The following is a 13,267-nucleotide window of genomic DNA, read 5'->3' as shown; positions in this document are numbered from 1 at the left end:
ATGTAAAATGCTGGCAAATTAATTACGGTCTTTGTTAGGAAGAAATGGTCTTCACACCGTTCGCAACGAACCAGGCGACCCGAACTGCTGCATATACCCTGACTGCTTACACTGAACGAAAGAGAAGTGACACAATTCCAGGCACCGCATTGATTATATGCAACAACGCAGGACAAGCTAGTTCAACTAGTAATATCATCAACCATGTGTAGTTAACTATTGATTTATGTTAAGATTGATTGTTTTTTATAAGATAAGTTTAATGCTAACTAGCAACTTACCATGGCTCCTTGATGCCTGCACTCGCGTAACAGGCAGTCTCCTCGTGGATTGCAATATAATCAGCCATAATCGGCATCCAAAATTGCCGATTACCCATTCTTATGAAAACTTGAAATTGGCCCTAATTAATCGGTCATTCCAATTAATCGGTCGACCTCTAATCTGGGGACCCGTACCAAATCTTTTCAGTCTCCTGAAGGGGGAAAGGCATTGTCGTGCCCTCTTCACGACTTTCGTGGTGTGTTTGGACCATAGTAGTTTGTTGATGTGGACACCAAGGAGCTTGAAATTGTCGACCCGCTCCACTACAGCCCTGTTGATGTGAATTGGGGCATGTTCGACCCTCCTTTTCCCATAATGACAACCTAATTACGGCTAACATTGTAGCTGTTTAAAGCTAATTTCCTGCAGTTCTGCACATTCTGCCATGGCTTATGCATTCCGAGTGACTCAAACATAACAAAATCTGTGGGGGCCCTATGCCATGATAAAAATACTCCTGAATGCAGATTTTATTTTAAATTCTCTGACTGTCTAGCTTTTATTTTTCATTCAAAGATACTCTTATTTAAAAATGTATAGTTCCATTTGATCTTTTCTACATTATCTGGTTTTAGTCATTTAAGTTTACACTAGAAACACTTTTCCATCTCAATTAGTTTATTCTCTAAAAATAAGTAAATAAATGTGTTCTAATGTGTTCTTTTGTGGCAGTGAATTTAAATGCATTTTTTCAGACATGACTCATTGCTAACAAGCATGTTTCCTCTTACACTTGTTTCCTCTCCTTGAATCCTCTTCTCACTTCCATCTGACTGAGTAGGAAGTGAGTGAAGGTTTGGAGAAGGAGTCGAGGAAAGGTTATTGAAATTCAGCTTGGGTTAGTTTAAAACGTGTTGCAATATGCTGCTGTATGATATTTATCACTTCTTTGTACTGAGTTTGGCGTCTGTCACCTTAGGCTACTCTGTAGGCCAACACAACAGCATTCTCTCTTGTTTGGTGTTTTGGATTCTAATTTCTTCATGCCTCTAGATGGCAGTCTAGCAAAGCTGATTTCCTTACTGAATAGGCCTTCCCCTTCACACGTTGCGTGCGCTCTGATCTCTGGCTGTCTGTCTCTGTTCTTGTAGCTTTATGGCACAAGTGCTGGTGTACGAGTGGCTTTTATCCATTGCTGGAGATATGCAGTGTTGTGTATGAATTTCAAAGGGATATGTGGATAAAACGTGAGGGCGCATAGCTTTGTGTGTGTGTATTAAAAGTAAGAACATGTATGTACCAATCCCGGATTGCCCGTTTACATTATCATATATTTTACTCTCCTAGCCTACTTGATATGCCTAAGCGTTTCAGCTTATTTTTTGTCTTTTTAATGGTTGTGAACAGTCATGCTGATTCCCATGTAAAATAGCCTTTTGAGTGACTAAATGTCACCCATAATATTTTTCCCTGAGAAAAAGTATTTTATCTCTCATAGCTAACTACCAGGATGTTTGAGAAGTCCGGCTGAGTGGGCAGGAATCTTGGCTGACAGCTCTTTGAAACGCCTATGTTAAGCAACTTGGATGCCGTAAAATCCTTTCAAGCAAATTTGGTGATACACAAACAAACAACATTGAAATTGCATCAATTGTTTTTACATTTTTTTTTATATACATCTCCCATTTGGCACGTCTTAAGTATCTTTGCCATAGATGAATAGTGTAAACTTATAATTATATTTGCTGACACCCTACAGTAAAATTTTGGCACCAGTAGAGTAGCTATATAAACCACACCCTTCCGCTAACATGCCTTCTCCAATGTTGGTTATAAGCCGGTACTTAAATTAGGTAAGCGTTGGTGTATTAAAATGAGTTAGTGACGTCACCCTATCCCCTTAATAATCCCCCCTCCTGAATCCAAATGTTTGACATGGGCAAGGATCAGTAACTTTTTATGATCACAATTTGTCAATGTAGAAGCGACGGTCATTTTTCATACTTTGGTTATTATACTTTGAGCTGGTTGAATCGAAATATCATAAAATTTCATGAAATTCCTGATTTTGACTTTTCATTGCCTTTAACTCATCAAATGTATCTACTCTCATTAAATCGCAGTGATATAATTCCACCACAGCTTCCTGTGTTTATAGGGTATTTTAAATGGCCATTCTGTGCCTGTTAATTACGTTTCAGTTGATAGCGCTGTTAGCTGCCTTAAGGAACTCACTATTATTTTCTCCACCTATGCTATTAATAGAATTATATCAAGCTAATGTTTTGCTACATGTGTCCACAAGCGTAGGGGTATTGTCCATAGTAATCTTGTGCACATTTACCTGAATTCTACGACTAGCTCTGCAACTTTGAATCCAATCAGGAAGCCTATTGTGGCTATCTCATCCAGTTCGATTGACTCTTGTCACCATGGATACTCCTGCTGTTTTCAAGCCCCGCAGAGGGCTTGAACTGTTACATATAAATGTGTGAAGCCTGATGTCTAAACTGGACTTTCTGGATGGATGTCTGGGTGCATGACACTAGCCCAGAAGTTCTGGTTATCTCACAGACCTGGCTGAATAATTTGATTATGGATAAGGATGTTGCCATTGCGAACTACAACATTTTCAGATGTGATGGGCAAAAAAGGGGCTATTTATGTAAGACCTTTTATGTCATAATGCTTTCTTAAAAGTGTCCATAAGCCAAAATATTTATATTTATTGCTGTGGTCTACTGTGTACGTGGAAATTCTCACCCCAGGCATTCCGTCATAATCTGTTATGCAGAGCTGTTTTATACTAGCTGCATACCAGACACTGTTTTGCCACTTTTCATCCATTTTTACCTCTGATTGATAAATATGCCCCTTTCAAGCGATTCCGAGTCAAAAAACAAACTAATCCATGGTACTGTCCTGTACTCTGACCGCCTCTAGATAAGAAAGCAAGTCTGGGCCAAGGCTAGACTAACTGACTCATTAGCTATTTAGGCAATTGAGAAATACACGACTTGACAAAAATGATGTGGATACCTGCTCGTTGAATGTCTCATTCTAAAATGATGGGCATTAACATGGAGTTGGTCCCCTCTTTGCTGCTATAACAGCCTCCACTCTTCTGTGAAGGCTTTCCACTAGATGTTGGAACTAGAGGTCGACCGATTAATCGGAATGGACGATTAATTAGGACCGATTTCAAGTTTTCATAACAATCGGAAATCTGTATTTTTGGACACTTATTTGGCCAAATGTTTATTTTTTTTTATTTTTTTTAACACTTTTATTTACTCTTTTTAACTAGGCAAGTCAGTTAAGAACACGGCCGAGGAACGGTGGGTTAACTGCCTCGTTCAGGGGCAGAACGAGAGATTTTCACCTTGTCAGCTCGGGGGATCCAATCTTGCAACCTTACAGTTAACTAGTCCAATGCTATAACCACCTGCCTCTCGTTGCACTCCACAAGGAGACGGCCTGTTACGTGAATGCAGTAAGCCAAAGTAAGGTGCTAGCTAGCATTAAACTTCTCTTATAAAGAACAATCAATCATAATCACTAGTTAACTACACATGGTTGATGATATTACTAGTTTATCTAGCGTGTCCAGCGTTGCATAAAATCTGACTGAGCATACAAGTATCTGACTGAGCAGTGGTAGGCAGCAGCAGGCTCGTAAGCATTCATTCAAACAGCACTTTTGTGCGTTTTGCCAGCAGCTCTTCGTTGTGCGTCATGCATTGCGCTGCTTATGACTTCAAGCCTATCAACTCCCGAGATGAGGCTGGTGTAACCGAAGTGTAATGGCTAGCTAGTTAGCCGGGTGCGCTCTAATAGCGTTTCAAACGTCACTCGCTCTGAGACTTGGAGTGGGTGTTCCCCTTGCTCTGCATGGGTAACGCTGCTTCGAGGGTGGCTGTTGTCGTTATTTTCTATCTGTAAATGGTATTCTTAATGTTAATCAAGCTATATATTTGTTACTGAATTACCAATGTTATTTATATAACTTGTAGGTCCCATAACCCACTTTTAAATGAATTTGTAATGACTAGTTTGAATGGTACACAAATTGACTTCCTTCCATCCTACAAATATCTTGGTATCTGGCTTGATGACAAACTGTCATGTTACTGAGCTGGTGAAGAAGTTTAAGTTCAAGGTCTGGCTTCTGTTAATAGGAAGGAAATTGTCCACGCCATTTTTACATCTATTTTAGATTATGGGGATATTATCTATACGCATGCAGCAGCATCTCGACTTTAACCACTAGATGTTGTTTTCCAATGTGCCATTTGATTTATTACTGGTTATAGAACTCACCATTGTGTTTTGAATCAAAAAGTGGTTTGGGCGTCTATGTAACGAGAAACTTCCTGTGTGTCTATCATCATTAATTCAATTTAGACTTATAAATGATCAAACCTGGTCTCAGGCTTACATAACACTGGGGGCCCCTTCGTTCTCCACACAGTTGGGTAAAGCAGATTTGAGTTTTTTGACATGAAATCAAAAAAAAATATGTTTTTTACTTCCTGTCTCCCTAAAAACAACCAAATCTGCTGGGATGTAGACGTTATCAAATGGGTAGTAAACACATGAAACATTTAAAGTTATTTCAGGCAATGCTGAGAAATAATTGAAAGTCGTGCCGTACAGACAGAGCTGTATAGCCTATTTCTTCTGGGAGTATCATTGTTAGTTCTTCTGAGTAACATTGGAGATTGACTCGGGTCTCCCTTTTTGAAATTTACAAGTCAGGCAGTTTCGACTGTAGGATTGACGGAAATCATTCTAAGTTGCAGAGGGTGCTGCCTGCATGAGGACCAGGTGTGTTGCTCTGCTGTGTCAGGCTGTGCCTGCCTGCGTCATTGGGACTACCATTCTATCCTCTGAGTGATTTTACTTACAGTGTGATCTGTTATAGAGCGAGAGAGGACCGTGATGATGGAAGGAGGTGGGGGGGCTGGTGGGTTGAAGAGGCATGTAAAGATCTCCTTGGTTTATTTGTCTATTTGTACAGGCATAATGTCTGCCTTGTGCCTTCTACAGAAGTTTAATCATTTCCATATTCCTACTGTAAAAATGTTATGCGAAGGTGGTGCTGAACCCTTCTCACTGTTTCTCTCTCCCCTCCTCACACTCTCTCTTCTTCACCCTCTGTCTCCATCCCCTCTCCCTTTCATTCTCCTCTCCCCTTCTGTTCCACCCCTGTCCTCTCTCTCGCTCTCTAACCCCCAGGTATCTCTAGGTATGGATATGGAGAGTGCCAGCTCGGTGGTCCTACAGGCCCTGACCCAGGCCACCAGTCAGGATACCGCTCTACTGAAGCCTGCTGAGGAGCAGCTACGACAGTGGGAGACACAACCTGGCTTCTATTCTGTACTGCTGGTATGTCTAACACACACACACACACACACACACACACACACACACACAGGCACCAACGTCTATACTGGAGCTTACCACACATCATCCATTGATTTGTGCAAAGCTTTGAGTTCCTCAAGTTAAGATTGTTCCCCTAATTATTACATGATGGATAGGATATGGGCCAGAAAGTTTTGGGTCAATTTATGCAGACATTTTTAAAAAGGTAGGCCTTCTGTGGGCCCAACATGCTTCTCTTGTGGTTTTGGATCATCTTGATTTATGCAAAGCTGTGGGGATGTGATACTATATGCAACTGGGTTCTCAAATGTCAAAGAAGGCTGGATATCAATAATATCAATAATAACAACAGCAGCAACGGCATCGGCGATCAGCTTGTGTGGTTTCCATATATAATATCTGTGGGCAGTTTTGCCCTGATTACAATCACTTCTAACAAATCACTCCACCCTCACTACAATAATTAAAAAAAATAAACAAATTAACAGGAATGGTAGAGATAGTGACAGAGAAATAGATGGGATGCTCACTGGTGCTCAGCTGTACACTAACCTTGACTGTCATTATCTCATTGTCACATTGCATTAGTCCCTGTCACAAATGATAGACCATTAGGTTACACACAATGCCCCAGTCTAGCCCAGGTTGATGTGTCACTGTGCTGCTGTTAGAGCCATGGGGTAAACCATAGTAGCAGGATACTGTGTGTGTGTGATACTCCACAGAGGCTGTAAAGAAATCTAATCTGTCCCATCCTCCTCACCATCTCTCCTCATTCAGTCAGTGTACTGTAGATGGTCTTTGTTGATCTCTATCCATCAGCTATCCAATACCTTGTTACAGTAGGTGGTTGTTAGCCACTCCTAGGGTTGCAAAGCTACCCGTAATTTACCAACGTTTCCAGAATCTTCAGTAATTTTTCGAAACAACAGAAAATCAATGGCAATCTTTTTTAACGTGGGCTCCCGAGTGGCGCAGCGGTGTAAGGCACTGCATCTGTGCTAGAGGTGTCACTACAGACCCTGGTTCGATTCCAGGCTGTATCACAACCGGCCGTGATTGGGAGTCCCGTAGGGCGGTACACAATTGGCCCAGCGTAGTTAGGGTTTGGCCGGGGTAGGCCTTCATTGTAAATATGAATTTGTTCTTAACTGACTTATCTAGTTAAATAAAGGTTAAATAAAAACGTTAGTAATTTATACTTGATTAATACTTGAATAACATTATTTTCATACATGCATTTTACAGTGCATTGGGAAAGTATTCAGACCCCTTGACGTTTCACATATTTTGTTACATAACAGCCTTATTCTGAAATTGATTAAATCATTTTTTCCCCTCATCAATCTACAACCAATATCCCATAATGACAAAGAAAAACAGGTTTTTAGACATTTTTTAGTTTTTATTTTGTTTTATAAATTTGCTATAACATTTGCATAAGTATTCAGACCCTTTACTCAGTATTTTGTCGAATCACCTTTGGCAGCGATTACAGTCTTCCTTCCGAATGCACTGCATCTTTGTCCTTGACCTTATGGTTCAAGAGAAAATAGTCTAATTAATTTAAAAAGCATCTAATCAATTTTTCTGCGGCTTTGTATTTATTTTAAAATCACAATATTTCATATATTTTACATGTGATGAGGCCACACAGAGGGCCAGAGATTATTACAGACACCTGTGATAGTCTGAAGTACCCAAAGGGGCCACTGGATGTCTTGTGATAGATTACGTAAAATCCTTGAAAGATGCCAAAATTCAGGTAGTTTAATGGTAAACTTTTGAACGTTTCCAGTAATATATCCTGCCTTTGCAACCATAGCCACATCAGCCACCCAACTGAGGCTGCACTGCCAGGTTCTGCTTTTGTTACCCACAGAACACCGTTTGAATCCGCTCTGAGCCTAGAACTCTGCTCTATTCAGACAGTCAGGACTGAGTTAATAACAGAGAGCATTGTTGTACTCTGCCCCCACTCACCCCTGTGGTTCGCTACTCAACGCAGCTTCACCCTTCAATTCGCCTGCTGAGAGAAGTGTGTGTGTGTATAGTGGAGTGTGGCAGCACTCTGCTGTGATTGTCTCAGTCTGGCGCCAGGTGCGTACTCCAGACTGCAAGCTCCCAGCATGCCCCTCTCATGCACCCCCACCTACCCCGAACTCACATCGGGTGCTGGTGCATCTTTTTTTTAATGAGCCCAAAGTCTGGGTTCTCGCTCTGTCACTCAAAAAAACCTTGTAGGACAGCTAAGATAAGCAGCCAGCCAGTGTGGCTTTATTAACCTCTCTTGGGTAGGGAGCAGTATTTTGAAGTTTGGATGACAAACGTGCCAAAGTAAACTGCCTGTTACTCAGGTCCAGAAGCTAGGATATGTATATGCCTGGTACTATTGGATAGAAAACGCTCTAAAGTTTCCAAAACTGTTAAAATAATGTCTGTGAGTATAACAGAACTGATATCACAGGTGAAAACCTGAGTAAAATCTATCCAGGAAGTGGGATATTTTTGATGTGGGTACTTTTCTATTGAATGCCTATACAATATGTATTTGGATAGGACCCAAATTCCAGTTCCTATGGTTTCCACTAGATGTCAACAGTCTTTAGACATTGTTTCAGGCTTGTATTCTGAAAAATTAGGAAGAATCTCGAACATTCATTCAATGGACTCTAAATGAACCAGAGCTGTTTTGAGCGCGTGACCGATTGCGCACCATTCGTTGTTTTTCTTTTCTATTGAAGACGCTATTGTCCGGTTGAAATATGATCAATTATTTGGACAATAGACAACCTGAGGATGAATTATAAACACCTTTTGACGAACTTTACAGGTACTATTAGGATGTTTTCATCGGCATGTCGTGACTACCTTTGAGCCAGTGGATTACTGAACAAACGCGCCAACAAGTTTTTGGGATATAAAGAGGGACTTTATCAAACAAAACAAACATTTATTGTGTAACATGGACTCTTGTGACTGCTAACATATGAAGATCATCAAAGGTAAGTGATTCATTTTTTCGCCTTTTCTGACTTTTGTAATTCTTTTACCTGGTTGTAAAATGTTTGTATGCTTTTGTAAGCAGGGCACTGTCCTCAGATAATCGCATGGTATGCTTTCGCTGTAAAGCCCTTTTGAAATCTGACAAAGTGGCTGGATTAACAAGAAGGGAAACTTTAATCCGATGTATAACACTTGTATATTTTGATTGTTTATTATGAGTATTTCAGTGTTTTGAATTTGGCGCTCTGCAATTTCACCGGATGTTGGCCAGGCGGGACGCTACCGTCCGTAAGAATGCCCAATTCCAAACCAGACCCTAACCCAAGAATGTAAGCACTTTGTGTAGTTTCTGAAATGACTCCTTGGATAGCTGTGAAATTCCAGCTGCAGCCAAGGACATTATCACAGTGATTTAAAATAATATTGATTCCTCCCACCTACTAAGTTATTTAAACGCTGCCCTGTGTTTTCTGTCCTCTAGAATATCTTCAACAACCACATGTTGGATGTTAACGTCCGATGGCTTGCCGTGCTCTACTTCAAAAACGGCATCGACAGGTACTGGAGGAGAGTCGCGCCAAAGTAAGCCTTCTCTCTTTTACCTCCCTCTTCTTCTTCTCTTGCTTCTTTCCGTTCTTCTCGCCATTCTTTTCACTTTCCTTATGGTCCTGTCTCGTCTTCTCTGTCATCTCGCCATTTTACGATAAAACAAATATTTCCCCACACCTGTTACACCTTTCCCAGCATCACGTTTCAGTATTAATGGCAAGTTCTGCCAATCGATTGGGCTCAGCTGTGTGTGTTTTGTGAGCTCACATTGCTATTCATTGGCGCCATTCTCTTAAGTTCATCTAGTGTAGGCCATACTGAAAGTATTGTACAGACACAACCTATGGGATGGTAATTCTCCATTCACACCTATGGGATTGCTGACCAGCTTAATGTTTCAAGTTCACCTACAGGTCCACAGAACAAAGACTGTTTTTAACCACCTCACCTCAAAGACAATCAGTTCTGCTTCTGCAATCTCCAGCCAGTCGTTTGTTTTTTTAGTGCTCTCCTTCCAAAGTCCCCCCTTCTTTTCTTTTGTAGGTGTGGGTAATTCATTATCATTTGTCGAACAAAGCCGTTGTCACCTCTGCTTGCTGTGGAAGGTGCAATGAACTCCTGGCCATTGCTTTGCGCTTAATGCACCCAGTGCCTACAGAAGTTGCCCAATTTACTGGGGGAAACTCTCTGCGGGCTTGTCGCACAAACTTCTACCGGGGTTAGGATCTCTGCTACTTTGTATGGGATGTGGCAACTCTTCCCTTCTTCACATTACACTTCACTTAATCCCCTCTCTTCTGTTTCTCTTCCACAAGGATGAGACTCAATCAAGCCCTCCCTCTTCCTTTCCCTCTTCCCCTCTCTCTCCTGCTTCAATTCCTATTTTCTCATCCACCGCTGCCACCTTCCCTTCCTCACTCTTCTTAACATTCTTACCTCTCCATGATTCCCCCCCCCCTCTCTCCCGCTTCCTCTAACAATAGAACCGCTGGGCCTCGAGGGACCTCCTTCAATCTAATGAGCAGTCATTCTGACTGCAATATTCTATACGTGTAATGAATACATTTCATATATGCTATTGAAAAGATTATAAATTGGTGTTTTATGAAGGCCATGGGTAAAATTAGAATACCATTTTTATATCAAATAACACTAGCTATAGTTTTACTGTAGGCTACATGTAAAAACCACAAAACACATTGTGTGGACTGATATAGGGTACATACCGTTTTTTGAGATTATAATAAGAACAGATCAATACAATAGACTGGCTCGCCCTGTTCTTTATTCACAATTGGTGATTAGATAATTATGCATAGTTCGCTTCCCCTCACTCAACTCACCCATTCTTTCCATCATACCTTACTTCATTTAGTTAATCTATTATGTGTGAAATTAGTTTCAGTTTTGAGTTAATTATCAAGGTGAGCATCAGCTGGGTACTGCACTTTCAAATGTGGGGAGAAGTAGGGGCAACGGGGAAAAAACATTCAAAAAATGACATGCCCTCCTAAAACTGGTTAAAACTCCAGTTATGTTTGTGATATTTAAGATTCTAACAACGACAGTGTTATATGGACTTATTTAGGAATAGTCAAGAACGGAGGGGGGCATGACTTTAAAAATGTTTAATTTATGAGCAGTCAAAATGACTGCTTTAGCAGTTCCAGTGTTAGCCCGGGACAGTGTATACAATAGCTTCATACAGGGACAGAGCTATCCCTCACTGCTGCACTCTGTCATCTTCATGTCGTATCAGCCCTCTATATTAAAGACTGCGCTGTGGCGCTAGCTCTCTCCCTGGGGAAATTGGATTCAAAGCAGAAGGCGTCTCTCACAGGATATCAGCTGGGTGCTGTGTCAGGCAGTTGATAATGCCATGGCTTTCCTCTCCCTCTCAAATGGAAGGGTGTGGAAATGTAATAATACCAGGGTCATTCTCGCTGACCGCCTCACTAAAGAAGCAGATGGTGATATTTGACAGGAATTGCACACGGTCAATGTGCCTCCCCCTCCTTTCCTCTGGCATATTGAGGCCTCAAACAATTCCATCAGAGTGGAGAGCGTTTCTGATAACACATTTGAAGCAGTCAATTAATTCAAAATGGATATTGAGTATTGAAAAGATGTTTGCGTTGATGTTTGGCATTATTTTGTAACCTAGTTCTGTGTGTGTGTGTCCGTCCAGTGCTCTGTCAGAAGATGAGAAGACGTCGCTGCGAGCTGGCCTGATCACCAACTTCAACGAGCCCGTCAACCAGGTCAGTCATTTTTTGCGTGAGCTGTCAACCAATGACTCGTCCCTTTCGGAGCATCATTTCATCGACAACCATCACTAAGTAGAACACTCCCAAACAGCTTTCCAGTATGTCCATTTGGCTCTGTCTTGGAGAAGTGGCCATACTTCAACAGGGACCCCTACCTAGGGATACCTCTCTACTAGTAGCAGTGGCTGTCTGTGTTCAAATGGAGAGCATTTCAGCCATTCTAGCCCCTTGTGTCTCACCTGTCTCTTCCTCTTTCTGTCACCCCTCTGGAAAGGAGGTTGACTCGGTCAGCAATCTGCCGTGATCCAATGATGTGTGTGTGGTCTAGAGTTAATCTCCCCCTAAGGCTGCATATAGTGTAACCTTATGACACATCACCACCAAATGCCTCAGAGAGAGTGTGCTGCATGCATGCACAAGCAAAAATCCAAAATGAAGAGAACACTCAGCTTGCCATAATGCATCTTGATCAATGTCCCTGTTCTCCCTCTGCTATGACTGTAATGCAGATAAGTGAGTTTTGCCCGATCACACCAATTATCTTCACATACAAATACGATTCAGATTTATTGCCATCTGTGCAGTCAGTGCAGTGACACTTCTTACAGAAGCTTATTGGCCCAGCTTCAGTCCCTAGCAAGATATCAAATGTTATTTCTCACATGCTTCGTAAACAACAGATGAAATGCTTCCTTTACGGGCCCTTCCCAACAACGCAGAGAGAAAGGAAATGGAGAAATAATAGGAAAGTAATAACACATAATAATGAAAACGATAACTTGGCTATATACAGTGCCTTCGGAAAGTATTCAGACCCCTTGACCTTTTCCACATTTTGTTACGTTACGGCCTAATTCTAAAATAGATTAAATAAATAAAAAAATCCTCAGCAATCTAAACACAATACCCCATAATGATTGAAAATAATATTTTTTCCCCCAAATGTAAATAAAAAACATACCTTATTTTACATAAACATTCAGACCCTTTGCTATTAATACAAATTGAGCTCAGGTGAATCCTGTATCCATTGATCATCCTTGAGATGTTTCTACAACTTGATTGGAGTCCACCTGTGGTAAATTCAGTTGATTGGACACTCCTGTCTATATAAGGTCCAAAAGTTTACAGGGGAAGTTTGAGCAAAAAAAAGTAATGAGTAATTGTCAGAATAGGATCTGGGGAAGGGTGCCAAAAAATGTCTGTAGCATTGAATGTCCCCAAGAACACAGTGGCCTCCATCATTCTTAAATGGAATAAGTTTGGAACCACCAAGACTCTTCCTAGAGCTGGCCACACAGCCAAACTGAGCAATCGGGGGAGAAGCGCCTTGGTCGTGGAGGTGACCAAGAACATGATCCTCACTCTAATAGAGTTCCAGAGTTCCTCTGTGGAGATGGGAGAATCTTTCAGAAGGACAACCATCTCTGCAGCACTCCACTAAATCAGGCCTTTACGGTAGAGTGGCCAGACGGAAGCCACTCCTCAGTAAAAGGCACATGACAGCCCGCTTGGAGTTTGCCAAAAGGCACCTAAAGGACTCTGACCATGAGAAACAAGATTCTCTGGCCTGATAAAACCAAGATCGAACTCTTTGTCCTGAATGGCAAGTGTCACATCTGGAGCAAACCTGGCACCATCCCAACGGAGAGGCATGGTGGTGGCAGCCTCATGCTGTGGGGATGTTTTTCAGTGGCGGGGACTGGGAGACTAGTCAGGATTGAGCAAAGTACAGAGAGATCCTTGATGAAAATCTGCTCCAGAGCGCCCAGGACTTCCGACTGGGGTGAAGT

General features: G+C 41.6%; 1 protein-coding gene across 1 annotated transcript in view; it reads left to right on the top strand.

The window, feature by feature from the left end:
* The window catches only part of ipo11 (importin 11), a 232,990-nt gene that overhangs the window by 8,798 nt on the left and 210,925 nt on the right, over positions 1-13,267 (top strand). Inside the window, exons 2-4 of the mRNA XM_031806455.1 lie at positions 5,503-5,652; positions 9,140-9,240; positions 11,396-11,468. Of these exons, the coding sequence (XP_031662315.1) occupies positions 5,515-5,652; positions 9,140-9,240; positions 11,396-11,468 (312 nt within the window). The 5' untranslated portion in view covers positions 5,503-5,514. The remainder of the gene's footprint in view (positions 1-5,502; positions 5,653-9,139; positions 9,241-11,395; positions 11,469-13,267) is intronic.

This window comes from Oncorhynchus kisutch, linkage group LG3 (genome assembly GCF_002021735.2).
Source record: "Oncorhynchus kisutch isolate 150728-3 linkage group LG3, Okis_V2, whole genome shotgun sequence".
NCBI lineage: Eukaryota > Metazoa > Chordata > Actinopteri > Salmoniformes > Salmonidae > Oncorhynchus > Oncorhynchus kisutch.
Note: the sequence above shows the minus strand (reverse complement) of the source record. Positions and strands in the feature narration are given on the sequence as shown.